The sequence below is a fragment of the Nothobranchius furzeri genome, chromosome 7, assembly GCF_043380555.1.
Source record: "Nothobranchius furzeri strain GRZ-AD chromosome 7, NfurGRZ-RIMD1, whole genome shotgun sequence".
NCBI lineage: Eukaryota > Metazoa > Chordata > Actinopteri > Cyprinodontiformes > Nothobranchiidae > Nothobranchius > Nothobranchius furzeri.
This window is the reverse complement of record NC_091747.1, coordinates 59,334,937-59,352,390: the sequence shown is the minus strand read 5'-3', so window position 1 is coordinate 59,352,390 and position 17,454 is coordinate 59,334,937. Positions and strand designations below refer to the sequence as shown.

Here is a 17,454-nt window from a genome sequence, read left to right as displayed (position 1 = left end):
TTGTTTTATTTATCTATATTTGTGTATATTTAACTATTAAAAATAATTTCTTGTACTATGTGGTCAGTAAACACGTGAATGAGAATTTGCATATGTTGAAATTTAACAATGACACTTCAAAATATCCAATAAACAGCATCATGTGTAAAATTATTATGATTTTGGAGCATTTTAACATTCCTGTTTATATTCACTCTGAATAAATACATTACATATGTTTCTTCAGATATTTAAGGAGCATCTTGCAACTATTTTTTAAAAACTTTCATGTGACGATGTTGTAAAAGCTTTTGACTGAACAAAGTTTTAATACATTTTTTTTTAGTTACACTCCCAAGGATACGATGTCCGGCCCAAAAAGAGCTCACACACTAATATTTTGATTTAACGGAGAGACAATCCCATGAGCAAACCCAGTTTTTTAACTGAACATTTAAAGCAATGGAGAACATAAGCCTGTGATTAGTCAGCACACCACTTCCCTTGAAGTGGCACCGCCATTACCGCCTTCCCCCCAAAAAGAAGACATCTAGCAGCAAACTCGGAGCAGATCGAAGAGCATCTTGTGGAAGAAGCCTGACGATGTGAATGTTTAAATGTCTTAACTGAAGGAGTAAAGAGATATGCAGCAAACCTTTCATTCATGGAAGGAAACGTGGGTTTAGAGGTGGCAACTGCATGAGGACGTGGACAAGGGACACATTTATCGGTGTTAAAATGTGTCTGAGACACAAGTACACAACATAAATACAAATACTATACTACCAAATACTATTGTCCACCTAAGGGTGACTGCAGTGGCGGTGCGACACCCTCTGTTGTCCTGGCGAGGAATTGCTATGCAACATTACCCGAGTGTAAGAGGAAAACATCGCCATCAATGCATGTGCACAAGTCTTCACCCGAGCTGATGGATGAGTATAAACTAGGCTTTAGCTCAGCAACAGCTTTTCTGTTGGAACAGCAGTTTATGGGATGGCAAGGGTTAGGGATTAGGTACCATGCAACACTTATCTCTAAATCTGAGGTTATGGATCCTGACTATTAAAAGTAGAATAACTTTATCAACGAGGAACCAAGATTAGAGCCGCTGCACCTCCTCTTTGAAAAGACTCGCTGATTTATCAGTCTGGTCAGAGATGATCTGTTTCTACAAACTGAGGCTGTTCAGAAAGATGTTCATGATGGAAACAAACTTAGAAACTAAAACAACCCCCAAAAGCACCCTAATCGCTGATGATTCAACTTCTAAAAGCTGTTGATTTTAGTCAGTATTTAAAACCACGAAGCTAAACTTACCTTTATACATGATTTTCATTGTCCTTTACATAATAAACCACAAAACAACCTCCCTCCAAATGACCAAACCTTTATTGATCTGCCAACAGAACACAAAGTACAATCACAAAATATCCATTCATTTATAGATTTAGCATTAAAAAATCTTTACACAATGACAGGCCACCTAAAAATAATAAGACCCTGATGGAGTTAGAGCTCTTCATCATCATCATCATCCAGGACATCCACAAGTCGAGATCTACAGGATCTAGAGGTTTCAAACACTAAACAGGAAGCCAGTGGTGGTTTATCTACAACAGGAACATGCTCCTACGACCGACCACAGGCAGTGGCGATAAAAGAGCATCAAACTGACTGTTTCAGTGCATTTTTATGAACATGTTTGATTGCTTTCATGGTTTTTGTGCAGTTTTGTAGTTTTATTTTTACACATTTTGGCAACAGCTTAGAAATAAACTAGTATTTAAAACAGATTCAGGTGAATGTAAATATCCCTCATGTGCACCATGTCACATGCAGGAAGGAGAAGGAAGGAAAAATCCACCCGTGGATACTTTTTCACCACTTCATTAGATAACTATTACATTAGTGTTCTATAAGGTTATTACTTTGTAAAATCTATAAAATATACGTAAGCCTTTCTCTTATAAACATTTACTTTCAATTAGACATTTTTCTCTAAGTAATAAATGTGCCGAAATATATGGGGTCTCTGGTATAAAGATGAGGAAAAGGTTGGTGAAAGAAATCAGTAAATAAAAACTAAGGAAAAATGAATCAAGCATGAGCAGATGAACGTGTCCCATAAGCTTCATAAGGCAAAAAGAAAACCCCTGAAATGTTAAATTATTTTCAGGCAAACCTGACGATTCAGTTAAAAGCTTCGACTGTTGATTGCTGCAGAAAATCTGACATTTTTATGAATGACTTTTCTTTAAAGTCTCGTGCATATGATATGAAGTTTTCTCATATTTAAATATGTAAGAATAACTAAATATTTTTCTAAATTGCAGAAGTGACCAGATTACTAAAACCAAGTGTTTATTTTAGGTTAAACCGTAAAAAGGTTAACTTTTACGTAATCTTTTTTTTTCAGGAATTCATCTGTATTTGCACCTCCCTGATTAATATTTAATTATGACTCACCATAGCCGTCATTAGTCACTTTTACAGATTCAGAGCCATTACATAGCCTACTGTTAAACATTCAGTAGGGTTTGGTTTGTAGCGCCCCCTGCTGTAGGTTTACCTCCAGCTGCTTAAAGCTTCAAAATTGACCAAATTATATTAAAGTAACACCTGCCAACAGGTGTAATATTTAGTTAATAGGTTTCAATTTTTTTTAATTTAACCCCCAGAGACCCAAATTTAGAAAGCAACTGCAAAATCTTTTTTTAACCTTTCACATGTTGTTCTAGGAGGCCAGATAAACGGGCCAATTTACACATTTTAACAGCCAATAGTGTTGCAGAACTGAACAATAGGACCTATTAGCAATGTAAATGTGGTTTTAAAAAGAAAAAAAATGGGGAAGGTTTATTTTTGTAGACTTAAATCTGATGTTGTAATTTTACAACCGTGGGTCTCTGAGGGTTAATCTGTTTTCTACAACTCTCATAAAATAATTGATTTTATCATAATATCCTAAACAATCCTAAAATAAATTTGACCCTGAGTTTTTGCTAATAAATACATTTTTCTTTTTCTTGTTATAAGACAAAATCATTTAGTAATTTTTGTTTCATTTCAAGTAATTTCACAGTAAATTAAATACATTCTTGTACAGGGAGTGCAGAATTACTAGGCAAGTTGTATTTTTGAGAAATCATTTTATTATTGAACAACAACCATGTTCTCAATGAACCCAAAAAACTCATTAATATCAAAGCTGAATGTTTTTGGAAATAGTTTTTAGTTTGTTTTTAGTTTTAGCTTTTTTAGGGGGATATCTGTGTGTGCAGGTGACTATTATTGTGCATAATTATTAGGCAACTTGACAAAAAACAAATATATACCCATTTCAATTATTTATTTTTACCAGTGAAACCAATATAACATCTCCACATTCACAAATATACATTTCTGACATTCAAAAACAATACAAAAACAAATCAGCGATCAACATAGCCACCTTTCTTTGCATGGACACTCAAAAGCCTGCCATCCATGGATTCTGTCAGTGTTTTGATCTGTTCACCATCAACATTGCGTGCAGCAGCAACCACAGCCTCCCAGACACTGTTCAGAGAGGTGTACCGTTTTCCCTCCTTGTAAATCTGACACTTGATGATGGACCACAGGTTCTCAGTGGGGTTCAGATCAGGTGAACAAGGAGGCCATGTCATTAGTTTTTCTTCTTTTATACCCTTTCTTGCCAGCCACGCTGTGGAGTACTTGGACGCGTGTGATGGAGCATTGTCCTGCATGAAAATCATGTTTTTCTTGAAGGATGCAGACTTCTTCCTGTACCACTGCTTGAAGAAGGTGTCTTCGAGAAACTGGCGGTAGGACTGGGAGTGGAGCTCGACTCCATCCTCAACCCGAAAAGGCCCCACAAGCTCATCTTTGATGATACCAGCCCAAACCAGTACTCCACATCCACCTTGCTGGGGGTCTGAGTCAAACTGGAGCTCTCTGCCCTTTACCAGTCCAGCCACGGGCCCATCCGTCTGGCCCATCAAGACTCGCTCTCATTTCATCAGTCCATATAACCTTAGAAAAATCAGTCTTGAGATATTTCTTGGCCCAGTCTTGACGTTTCAGCTTGTGTGTCTTGTTCAGTGGTGGTCGTCTTTCAGCCTTTCTTCCCTTGGCCATGTCTCTGAGTATTGCACACCTTGTGCTTTTGGGCACTCCAGTGATGTTGCAGCTCTGAAATACGGCCAAACTGGTGGCAAGTGGCATCTTGGCAGCTGCACGCTTGACGTTTCTCAGTTCATGGGCAGTTATTTTGCACCTTGGTTTGTCCACACGCTTCTTGCGACCCTGTTGACTATTTTGAATGAAACGCTTGATTGTTCGATGATCACGCTTCAGAAGCTTTGCAATTTTAAGACTGCTGCATCCCTCTGCAAGATATCTCACTATTTTTGACCTTTCTGAGCCTGTCAAGTCCTTCTTTTGACCCATTTAGCCAAAGGAAAGGAAGTTGCCTAATAATTATGCACACCTGATACAGGGTGTTGATGTCATTAGACCACACCCCTTCTCATTACAGAGATGCACATCACCTAATATGCTTAATTGGTAGTAGGCTTTCGAGCCTAAACAGCTTGGAGTAAGACAACTTGCATGAAGAGGATGATGTGGACAAAATACTCATTTGCCTAATAATTCTGCACTCCCTGTATAAATAAATTATAAAAATACTTTAAATTCCATGACATATTATTATTAGTAGTAGTATCATTTGTATAATAATAATAATAATAATAATAATAATAATAATAATAATAAATAGTTCATAATAAAAATAATAAATATTAGCTTTAGTAAATATCTTTTCCACATGTATTTAAAGCTTCTTTCCGGAGTATTTCTCTTATCCAATGGCACCATCTAGTGGCTAACAAGCGTAACACACAAAAACGCTGTTCCTCTGTTTTTTTAAGATGGCGACTTCACGTTTCTGTTTATAAATGTAGTTCTGTAGCCGACAAACAGCTAAAACATGTTTTATGTGTATTATTCTCATGTCATGTGTTTCCATATATTTATAGTTTGGAGACTTTCTTGTCCGTGAAAAGTTCATCAACTTTGCATCAGCCGAGGTACGTCCTTAAATGTGAAGCATGTAAGCGGTAGTCTAACGCTATTGGTTAGTTCTGGTCTGCGCTCAGTTTCCTATTGCACGGAGCTCTGCGGGGCAGGGGGAGTGCTTAACAAAAAATAAAAAATAAATAAAAAAAATTGATGTATTGTGTCAGAACCCAAGCCCCCAGACCGGCCTCTCCCACCTCTCCATCTTGGACCACATCTCCCAGCATGCTGCTCGCGGGAACTCCCGGCATTCTCCCAGTCACACCCAAGCCTATATATGGAAGACGCCGCACCGGCTCTTCACTCAGTCATCGTTTCATTGAAACCCCTGATCAGAGTTCTCTACCGAATAATCCAGATATCAAACATCTTTACCAAGCTCAACTCCCGTACCCAGTCGACCATCGTGACATATTGCTTACATTATATCACAGTACATGATGAGATAATCACTTTTACGGATTTCTGACAAATCATACATAATTTCTGACAGAGGAAGACTCCAGAAAGCAGCTTCGTTTTTTTTTTTTTTTTTTTTTTTTTTTACTGAATTTGTTTCTATTACTGTGTATTAAATACAACATTACTGATTTATTTATTTATTTTCAATAAGGACTTTGGTGCTTTTTGGACATAAGCCATGGGGGAAAAAACATCTAATTCATTAGTACTTTCTTTACTTCTGTAGTTGGAAAAAGGATCAATAACATGTTTGTTTATGGTTTGTTTTACATCTCGTATTTTCCTCAAGGAACATTTCTAAGGCTGCTCCTTTTTTCTATCCTCCGAGTTAAAAAAAACTCCCTGATTCATCCCCCTCCCTCTCTGCTGTGCTCCAGCTCTGCCCATAAGCCCCTCCTCCAAAGAGAGGGGCTACTACACTGCAAAATCACTGGACTTTTTAGGTCAGCCTTAATTCAGAAACTTATTGCCAGAACAACCAATCAATCTGACCTGTCGCTGGTTTAGTGAGACACAACTTCAACTAAACTTATAATTAAATCCTAAAATATGACTTTACATAAGCAATGTGCAATTGAGCATTTAAATATCTGTTCTTGCTTTATAAGTTTGTCAAAACCAGCTCTAATTTCAAGCATGAATAATCTGATTTGTATAATCCTGCTGAATCATTCAAAGTGCAACATTTCACTTGCATACTGCGTTTTAAAGCCCTAAAGTGGTGGGATTTTGACGTGCCTCTAAATGAGGACAGGTTGTGTTTTAGGGTGGATTTTTCCCTTAAATGGCTCCGGTTCAAGAAGGAAGGTGCATGCTGCAGGTCCCGCCCAGCACCTTACATTATTCTACTGAGTCGGCACAAACAAAAGCTTCTAAATCTAGATAGAACGTAAGAATACCGTTTAAAAAAAGACATTTGCTCATTGTCGTCTGCTGTAACACGCACAGTACGGTAAATATTATTATTATTATCAAGTATAAGTCTTTATAGAATACAAAGCTGGCTATTGGGCTGTCTATGAGACACTGTGCACTCAGTAGAAACATGGCACAACAAGCAGGACGGATCATTAACATTCCCACTCAGTAGATGAATAAAAACTGTCCACAAAAACAATGGTGGCTTCTTTGTGCGACGCTTCCTGGTACAGAGCACAAAAGCTAACACGTAAAACTTGATTATCAGCACACCATCTGGCCTGGAGTCAGCTGGAGTGGCTCAACCAATCAGCTTTCAGACTGATGCGGCATGAGGAGCTTCTCAGGCAGCTGCTGTGGTGAGCTTGTCTCGCCCCATGTCTACCCGATGCCACGTGGCGACGCTTTCACCGAAAACCAGCATCAGTCAGAACTGGACCATTTAAAACAAATTATGCGTGTGTCACACGTGAGTCTCGATGTAGGAGTGTGTGTGAGTCAGCGAGGGGGTGAGGGGCGGCCCGGGTTCAGCCGGTTCAGATTCGGGGGTGGAGTTTTGCTCCTGAGTGAACAGGTCCTGATAGGCTCTCTTCCACTCCTGGAACTCTGCCGATGACAGCTGGGGATTGGCCAGCAGCCTGTCAATCAACGCTAGCTCCCCCTCCCTGTCCTACGACAGAAACATAGGAGGGGAGGTCACTTTTAGGAAACTTGGCATCACGAGACGTAGACAAACGGAAAGGAAGACACATGCGTGACGGGATACACTTAGATTTGGGGAGTTTGGTACTTCCTGTGGAATTCTTTGATTTAAATTTTAGCAACAGATTCTACCACGTTGTCAAAAAAAAAACAGAGGAGTTCATGGTAGACTCCATGACTGCACGGAGCCCAAACCATCAGCCCTCCACCACCGTGCTGACAACTGGTTATGTTTGATTCCGAATGAGCCACTGTGTAGTTTGGGTAAACAGCTCTTCTTTGGTCTCATCTGTCCAAACTCCAAAAGTTTTGTAATTTATTCAGATGCAACTTCACAAAGCTCAGCTTAGCCGCCATGTTGTTTTTAAACAGAAGATTCTTCCTCTTGAAACCGCACCAAACTTTCTTCTTCCTATTGTCCTGTCAGGACCTGTAACCAGCTGACAGCATAGTGTCGTAGACGCACCATTGGGCGCTGGAGAGCGTAGCAGCACCATATTGTGTGGGGTTCGCTACTCTCCAAACCCAACTGGAGTTGCAACAACTGGAACACTATTGAAAACAGATCACGTGGGCCTACTATTGACTTCTCTAGCCTACTTGTTAGGACTTTATATTTAAATTATCACGCACTACCATATGTCTGATTTTGTTAAAAATCATAATAAAGTGTGTTTTTTAGTTGGGGCAATTGTGCACCCATCCAAGATGGCGGCTCACTACTACACAAGCTCCAATAAGCAGCCCCACTCCATGCTGCGTCTACGTATATGATGTCGTGGCTGACAAGACGCCTGTGAAATCGTAAATTGGGCTCTTGGGTCATCTGTAAATATTAACCTTTGACCTCAGGGAGAACATGCTGGATTGTCCACTCCTTAGGAGATTGTCCTTAATGTTTCTACTTGAGGAAAATCCTTTTCTCTAATGGCAGACTCCAGACCATTAACCTGATTGGTGATGTTTAGCGTTAACACACACCAGTATGGTCCAGACCAGCCACTACTGTTTCATACTTCCACTCCCCTCGATTACGAAATTTTGGAATCTGTCGGGGTATTTTTACACTTGGTTACATGGAAATAATTTTACTACTTTAAACTCTAAAATGTCTATAAAGGCTTTCAAAGTATTTCATTACTTTGAGTTTAGGCAGGAAATATGCATATAAAAATATACTGTTAGGATTAAATATATGGGGGATCCAGTCCTGTCGTGAGAATTATTAGCTACAACAGAAAGGCTCTTCATCTTTGCCCTCCACTGTTTCCTTTTGCTTTGATCTTATGCAGAAGAAGAAACGGAGGGGGAAAAAAAATCATGCATTTGTTGTTTCCACAGCAACCACTGCAGATACGCTGATGCTGTACAAACAGCCAGTTTGATCTCTTGTAGAAACCAGCACCTAATTGGAAATCGCTGAAGATATTTTCACCACAAATGCTCCCCAAAGCTTGGTATATTCCTTCTAGAGACACCAGACAGACAGCAAACACTCAAGCCTGTCCAGATAAAACGTCCAAAGCCACGGATCCATGGAAAGAAAACAAGTAAATTTGCAGAAATATGCGACAAAATGCTCGTGCCCTCTTTATTGCTAAGAAGCAACAAACACAAACTCTCAAGACACAAAAAACAGCCAGAGGAAAAGAGCCGATTACAGGATGTCAGCCAGGAGCATCAACACTGCTCAGACAGCATGAAGCCACAGATGGACGAATGAAGATCCAACCAAACCCGAAAGACAGTGAGACATGATAAAAAAGGACAGACATTTATCAGAATGTGTGCATGTTCATGTGCATCCGAGTCATACATAATAGTAAATACACTTTTATCGAATTAAAGGAAATTTATTTCTAATGTGAGGTGCACAAAAATGATAAAGGCAGCAGTAAATCTCACTTCTTTACATTTGTTTCCAGCTGTGTTTTTTCATTCTCACATTAAAATACATAAAAACTATTTAGCGTCGCTTAAAGGGCCTTCTAAAAGATCAGTATAAAAGAATAGTTATTTTTAACACTTTAAATGTGTGGAACACTCATTTATTTAGTACATTTGAAGGCCTAGTAGGAATGAAGGTCGTACTATGGGGGGAAAAAACACTGGTGCACCATTTCCAGGAACTAGAAGTGAGCCGCATCACAGCTGAGCTTCAGACGGCAGGATTTGGAGTCTTATTTCCTGATGTTTGGACATCTCACTTGGGATTGGATAACAGCAACGTGATTCCACCACTGACTCTGTTGGCTTTGCAACGTTGATGTTTCATCTCCACAAATAACACAGGCCTGGAGGAGTCCTGCTGTGTGGTGATGTTGCTAATGCTAACGGTTAGCTTTTACTAGCCGAGATGTTATTTGCCGTTTCCTGGCCGCTAAACCAACAACAGCCTTCCCCGGCGTGAGTCAAGATGAGCGAGTCCATTTTTAAGTGACAGTGTGACATCAGAAGCTAATGCAGGAGATAGGTGTAGGAGACTATTTTCATGTTAAGTCTGCATGAAAACCTTAGAGTGACCCATTAGAATCAGAAATAATATTAAAAATGCTTCTTCAGTGTTCCACACCATTAAAGGCTTACTTTAAAAAAATGGTTTATTATTTGTTAACAAGCTGCATAAAAACCTTACATTTTTGGTTAGGTGTGCTATGTGACTTCATAAAAATTTCTAGATTTATGTTGTCAGCCTTGAACTCACTAGAGAATTTGAAAAATCCCCCAGAGTTCATAAAAACCCTTATTTAAGTCAAAACAAGGTCTTTTCTCCATAAGCACCTTCTCGGAAGAGTCGAGAGAAAAACTCTTGGTGCTTCGGAGCTTTTTGCAGTTTTTACTTTATTATTGCAACGTGTCTGAAAACAAATCTGGGCTGAGCTGAGGTCGGTCATTAAGTGGCACTGCAGCCTTCAGGCGAGCTGAAAGGAAAAATGCCATTTATAAAACTGCCTCTTATATTTTACGTCATACATTCTGTAATCGTTTTAGGAGAATGCATCAAATGTTTCATTAATAACCCCCAGTGAGTATTTTAACAAAAGCGTTTAGGTGGTTTTGAATAATGGAATAATACAGCAGAGATGAAAATACTTTAACCCTCCCACTGTCCTAATGGGTGACCCCGCGAGGAAAGTTGACCGTTGAGCAGGATTGACGGTTTATCCCTTGGGTCCACGTGGCAGGGGTGAGGTGGTGCTCACTCCTCACCCCTGCCACGTAGACCTCAAGGGATAAACCATCAATCCTGCTCAACGGTCAACTTTCCTCGCGGGGTCACACCCATTAGGACAGTAGGAGAACTTAAAGTGAACAAATGAACTCCAACACACTCTAAGAAACGAAACGTAGGGGTTTTAAATTTAATTCATAGTTTTATTTTCAATATACTTACAATTGTTCATTCTAGGGGTGTAATTAATAATGTTACATTTGATTTGATCAATTTCAAACATTATTAATGCTTAATGATAGTAATATCTAAAATGTATTGAACACCTTTAATTAAATCTAACGTTTTATTTTTTAGAGTGCAGAATCCAGGAAAACTTAATTTTATAGTCAATGAAAAATTCAGATGAATAAACATCTATACTGATGGCAGAAGGATGCAACACCTCATCGTGAAGGTACTTTATTAATGTGCAACTGCTAAATCTGTCCCTGTGCACACTCGCCTCCAGTGTAAAAACTTTAGTAACTAAGATTTTTAAGAAAATGTTGGTAAACTGTATGTTTTGTGTCCCACCTTCAGCGTAGAGGTTAGTATGCGAAGGTGGTGCAGGCGATCGTTGAGCTGAGGGTCCTCGGCCCGTCGGAGGAACGACTGCCTGAACTCCGCTTGATCTCTGACCTCCGACCCCCGTCCTAAAGGACAGACTCCGCCCTGCTCGCAGGCTCGAAACAGGTCACCAAGAGATGCACCTTCGCTGCCGGCTGCACCGGGAAACAGAAGGCCAACATCCTCAGTCAGAAATGTTGAATCTCAGTTCCTCCACTAGAGGCCAGTAGCAGACCTCAGCACCTCCACCTGCAGACAAACCCCTCATCTCTCCTCTCTGACAGCCTCAGGGACATTTTATCCTCCCTGACACTTTTATTTCCTTCCCCACATCCATATTTATCAGTTACTCCATCTTCTGACACATCTTGCATACATCACCTGATTACAAAAAAACGATTATTTACTATTTTAGTCTGACACTTTCTTCTTGCCTCTGGCTTCACCTTGGCAACCAGAGCACCACCGTCTCATTAGCCTCATTAGAGCGGCGCACGGCTGCGGTGCGTGATAATAGGTACCGACAATGACTTAAATGGATTCGCGTCTGCCCACCAGCTCTTTGTGCAACTGGCACATCCAGTTGCGTCATCGACTTCACCTTAAAATTATTTTTGGTTTCATGCGCTTGTCACTCAACGCGAGACACACTTTGCCTCTCTGCTGTGTCTGTTGTTGGACTCACAAACGTGATAATGAGACCAATTTCACTTTAGTTGGAGAAGAAACGTTGTTTTTGTAAATTCAAGAGGATTATTTGGGAACTTTCAGGCAGATTTAACACTTGCCTCCACATAAAAGGCGTTGTAATGGGTGTGAGAGGTGAGAGCTGTGGAAAAGGAGCACTACTTGTGCATGGGCAAAGAATGGATCAATAGATTGAGTACAGTTTGTTCCTTTGAATCACCTTGGAGGAGTTTTTGCAACAGATACATTTGGAGGAAAGTGTGTGCAGGTGCGTCAAAATGATCCCATGGATTTTCGTTTCGGTTTATGAAAGGTGTCAGATCCCACAGCACGTCCGACCGAGTCTGAGAATGTGCGAACGGTAAAATTAGTCTAAAAACCTTTTTAAATGACTGATGCTTGTAGATTATCAGAGGCTAAAATCACAATAACACACTTTAAATGTTGCTCTGTAAACATTTTAATACCCAAAAAACTAAACAAATGAGTTAAAACAGCTAGCAAAAAACCACATCATTTATTTGGTGATTTTAGGCTGGTTTTACACAAATATTACATAAAAAAAGAGAGCTACCATGAGCTGTTTTCACTTAGGAACGATAGATGTCTCCGTTGAGCTGGGATTACATAAACAGACACGTCTGGGAACGTCTGGATCCACAGAGGAGCTGAGGGAAGCTCTTCAAAACACTTCAAACGCTCAACCTGACAAGCAGCTCCTCTGGTTTGTACACCAGGTTAAATAACACCTTCAATTATATAAAGATCTATTGGCAGCTCTTCTTTTTTTATTTGAGGGGAGTTATTTAGTTTTTCAAACTTGCTGTGAAGCTGGATCTTTCCACATGCAGCTGCTTGAGTGGCGAAGCTGTTTATTTCATTATTTATTTAGTACGATATCATTAATTCACATTAATTCCAGAACAGAAGGCGTCCATGCAGAGCAAAGACGCAGCATCTTGAATTTAACTGAACTCACCGTTGTGTGTTTGCTGCTCTTCTCTCATCGGCGGAGCGAGGAGTGTGTGTAGGTTGCTGACTCGGGGTAGCGTGAAGCTGCGGGGTTTCCCTCCCTGGGTTGCCATAGGAATCAGCCTCTGCATCGCCACTGGCAACGGGACGTTCCTCTGTGGAGGGAGAGTGTAAACGGCTCCGGCCATCATCGAACCACCTCCCGGGCCTGGCTCGGCAAAGACGGCGTCCTCTGTGAGAGAGAATGAAAGACAAGGGGGGCACTTTTGACTTGAATTTTCAGAACAGCTTGACTCGGCTACCTTAAAGAACACCCTTGAATGTGTATGTTCCACTGATATATACCTGAGAGAGAAATGCCAGATTTTCGTTCAACAACAACTAAATATTTTAGGAAACTAAATTTCAACGATTATTCGAGATAAACAGGTGAGCAATCAAAGAAAAGACTCCACAGGTAAATATGCAATCCAAAAGCGCTGGATGTCTACTGGAACAAGGCTGGTGATATCCTGGCAGGGAGGCAGAGACTGAGGAGAGCTCAAATAGTGCAGCGCCCAGGTGAGACGGCATGGCTCAGCTGGGCTGATTAGAGAAGAAGGTGCAGAGTGAAAAATAAAGCTGATGGACATAAAACAAACACATACTGAAACTGAGACCGGCAGATCATGCCAAAGGAACTAAAGACGAAAATAACAGTTTGTCTTGCATGAACAGAAATTGCAGAATGACATTTCTCCAGTAGTTGGGCATCAGTTCCAGAAGAGAAGAGGAGCCATGTGTGAATGAAAGAGAGTGTTTCTCTCTCCATCCATCCATCCATCCATCCATCCATCCCTTATTGTCCACTTATCCGGGGTCAGGTCACCGGGGCAGCAGCCTAAGCAGAGAGGTCCAGACTTCCCTCTTCCCAGCCACTCAGGCCAGCTCCTCCTGGGGAATCCCAACCTGTTCCCTGGCCAGCCGTGAAACAGTGTCTCCAACGTGTCTTCGGTCTTCCTTTAGGTCTTCTCCTGGTTGGACATGCCCGGAAAACCTCACCAGGGAGGCGTCCAGGAGGCAACCTAACCAGATGCCCAAGCCACCTCAACTGACTCCTCTCGATGTGGAGGAGCAGCGGATCTACTCCGAGCCCTTCCCGGACGAGCAAGCTTATCACCCTGTCTCTAAGGGAGAACCTCTCTTTGTAGTGTACTTTTAGACCCATCTGAGCTGCTTTCTGATACATTTTTTCTCGGGCAGTATACACTGTGAACTATACCATGCCTAGACAAAGAGACTGCTGCCAACACAACTTTTTCAAACCACAAAACTGACTGGGCTGCAGCTCTGGAAGACTGGTTGGCAGACCATTGGGCTGATAATTAGATTGCACTGATTATAGGAGCTGATTTCCCTAATTTCTAATCCAGAATTCCAAATCTAAACTGGACTAACCCTTCATACAAGCTTCAGGGAAACTTGGAAAGAGGAAACTGTTTGCAAATGCAGTAGATTTATTTTTAGACAGTTTTTTTTTTAATTAAAAAGGGTGTGGTTATTTTGAGGGGAACAAAGAGACATGAAGCTAATAACTGTAACAGAAAGTTGACTGTTGAGTTGATCTCTCCAGCTCATGAATGGAAGTTTCTTTTGTGTGGAGATTATTTAATCCTAATTTATAATCAGAAGTCCTAAATGAAGAGCCGTATCCCAGGGTAAGGAGATAGTAAAAAAAAAATTGCTAAAGATGAACCACTTGAGATGAAATGTTGTGGTTTAATTGATCAAATTATATCAAATCACAACTTTATTTACATAGCACACTTATAAACAACCAAACAAACTGATGGATTACCAAGAGGTCCAGTTTGCAGGTAGTGTAGTCCAGCTTCAGTCAGCGGCGTCTCAATCAGGTCCTGCCAAGAGCGTCTCTGAGAGGATGAAGAGCGACCTGGAGATCCTGTCTCACTGCTACCCCCTGCAGGACTGGAACGGTACTACAAAATGTAGAAAAGCATCATATTTGCTTTTCTTATTTTTACTTTTGACGTTTTAATTCGTATGGTAACCCTTTTACCTCCACAGGATCACATCTGTACTGCACATCACTGCTGCTGCTGCCCAGGGGTTTCCTCCCACTGTGTGTGGCGCCTGCCCCCAGAGGGCCTGGATGGTACTGCGGTTCTGCAGCCGCCGCCGGGGGTTCACTACATAGGAAATCCTCCTGGGAAGAGCGAGAGCGAGATGTCTCTGTAGAGGACAGTCGAGTCCGGCCCTCCAAGTAGGCACTCATCTGACAGAGAGGGAGGAAAGTAGCAATGGGGTGAACATTAAAAATAAACAGGAATAAATAAACTTGAAATAGTTTTCATGTTTCAATTAAAGCCAAAAGTAACTCCAGTCATTTTGCGTCTTCACGGATCTCCTAAAGCTTGATTTTTTAATAACATTTTTCAAATGAACCACAGAGGAAAACTGACTGTGGGTTTTATCTTTAAACACTTTCTCCCAGAGAACCGGTGTGTGTGTGTGTGTTGACTCACAGATGGAGGTCGTGGATATGTGTCATATGGAGGTGGAGGACTGTCCTGTTTGGGGCTGGAGGTGGTGTCGTCCTCATGTTCACTCTCACTCCAGTAATCTGAGGGAAACACACACGATCAGGAGCACACCTTTCATTTTCAACAGGTTCATCAATATTCGTAAACTTCTTTGGTATTTGACCAGCCACCATCCATTTTCCATCCATCCATCCATCCATCCATCCATCCATCCATCCATCCATCCATCCATCCATCCTTCTGTCTATCTAGAAATATTTTTTCCAACATATCAGAATGCACTGGCAGATTTTCTGATGTATTATTAATTCATCACTATCTGCAGACATATGAACACTATTGTTAGCCTAGAATCTAACCAGTCAGTTGCCGAAGCTAAAGGACTTTGCTCTGCATGTCGGTCTAGCCATGCTCCATCGGAGCCCTGGTTACTGTACGAACTGGCTAATCACAGCGCTCTATATGTTTGGTGGGCGGGATGTTTCTGCGACTGAGCAAAACTAAGATGGCAATGGCGCGTTAGAAACAGCTTTGGCATCAACTTTGGACTATTGAGACTTGGACTTTTCTTTGAGAGCAGCTAGGGGTACTTAAGTTTATTTAGAAGGAGGATGTAATATCGTCTTTGATGGTGAATGGCAGACTACACTGCTGACTGACATCCATAGAGTGTGTCATGTTGTTCATTACCCAATAGCATGCAGTGACAGTTCGAAAGACAACCATAGATCCTGCCCCACAAATGAGAGCCATCAACAAGTTGTGGCTAGACTATATATACACATATATAGGATAGCTAGCCAGGCAGGAGACAAGAGGAGGAAGGAGACAGGAGACAAGGGGAGGAAGGAAACAGGGGACAAGAGGAGGAAGGAGACAGGAGACAAGAGGAGGAAGGAAACAGGAGACAAGAGGAGGAAGGAAACAGGAGACAAGAGAAAGGAGACAAGAGCAAGAAAATAAGACGAGGAAGAAGACACAAAACAAGTGGAGAAATGACACAGAAGACAAGAGGAGGAAGGAGACAGGAGACAAGAGGAGAGAGGAGACAAGAGCAAGGAAATAAGAGGAGAAAGAAGACACAAAACAAGTGGAGAAATGAGACAGAAGACAAGAGGAAGGAGACAAGAGGAGAAAGGAAACAGGAGACAAGAGGAGGAAGGAGCAAGGAATCAAGAGGAGGAAGAGGACAGGAGAAATGAGACAGAAGACAAAAGGAGGAAGAAGACAGGCGGCAGAAAGAGGAGGAAGGAGACAGGAGGCAGAAAGAAGAGGAAGGAGACAGGAGACAAGAGGAGGAAGGAAACAGGAGACAAGAGGAGGAAGGAGACAGGAGACAAGAGGAGGAAGCAAACAGGAGACAAGAGAAAGGAGACAAGAGCAAGAAAATAAGACGAGGAAGAAGACACAAAACAAGTGGAGAAATGACACAGAAGACAAGAGGAGGAAGGAGACAGGAGACAAGAGGAGAAAGGAAACAGGAGACAAGAGGAGGAAGAAGACAGGAGAAAAGGGGATAAATGAGACAGAAGACAGAAAGAGGAGAAAGGAGACAGGAGACAAGAGGAAGAAGGAAACAGGAGACAAGAGGAGGAAAGAGACAGGAGATGAGAGGAGGAAGGAAACAAGAGACAAGAGGAGGAAAGAAACAGGAGACAAGAGGAGGAAGAAGCAAGGAAACAAGAGGAGGAAGAAGACAGGAGAAAAGAGGAGAAAAGAGACAAGCACAAGAAACCAAAGAGTAGGAAGAAGACACGAAACAAGTGGAGAAATGAGACAGAAGACAAGAGGAAGGAGACAGGAGGAGGAAAGAGGAGGAAGGAGACAGGAGCTTTGAGAGGTGGAAAGGCGATGACAATAGCGTCTCCAGCATGAGTCAGGTGCGACACAGCAACTTAACACCCAATTGTTTTGAATTCTGTTTTCATGCATACAATTTAATTTTAATTATTAATATGGACAGCTATTTTATGCGATTAATTTATTTTGATTCAATATGAAATTAACAAAATAAAAGTAGGGTGGGGGGCCCTAAGCACATTGTGTGCAGTGGCCCCTGCAATGATCATCCGGTCCTGGCCAGGCTGTACTATCTTGACTAAACCTTCAGAGCCCCCCTCCCCCCCACCCCCCCACCCCCCACCCCCCCCCCAGTCAGGTCCTCTGGTGATCGATGATTGTGGTTGAAAAAGCACAACAGCAGCAGTATTATTGTTCTGACAGACATCAGATGTTGAGTTCTGACCTTGTTCCTGGCGCTGTCTCTCCCGTTCCGCATACCCCACCGCCGCCATGTTAAGGCGACTCAACCACCTACAAGACAGAAAA

At 41.5% G+C, this 17,454-nt stretch overlaps 1 protein-coding gene across 3 annotated transcripts in view; it reads right to left on the bottom strand.

Moving 5' to 3' along the window:
* cnksr2a (connector enhancer of kinase suppressor of Ras 2a) overlaps positions 1–17,454 on the bottom strand; it is a 90,696-nt gene that overhangs the window by 12,771 nt on the left and 60,471 nt on the right. For 2 of the 3 annotated variants that reach the window (XM_070553390.1, XM_015955489.3), the window contains exons 18-24: positions 17,372–17,439; positions 15,109–15,206; positions 14,643–14,858; positions 14,421–14,562; positions 12,591–12,815; positions 10,892–11,079; positions 6,760–7,111 (exon numbers count right to left, since the gene is read on the bottom strand). In XM_070553390.1, coding sequence (XP_070409491.1) covers positions 6,905–7,111; positions 10,892–11,079; positions 12,591–12,815; positions 14,421–14,562; positions 14,643–14,858; positions 15,109–15,206; positions 17,372–17,439 — 1,144 coding nt within the window. In that variant the 3' untranslated portion in view covers positions 6,760–6,904. Of the gene's footprint in view, positions 1–6,759; positions 7,112–10,891; positions 11,080–12,590; positions 12,816–14,420; positions 14,563–14,642; positions 14,859–15,108; positions 15,207–17,371; positions 17,440–17,454 lie in introns of those variants that run through there. The other variant, XM_054751031.2, reaches the window with a different exon arrangement.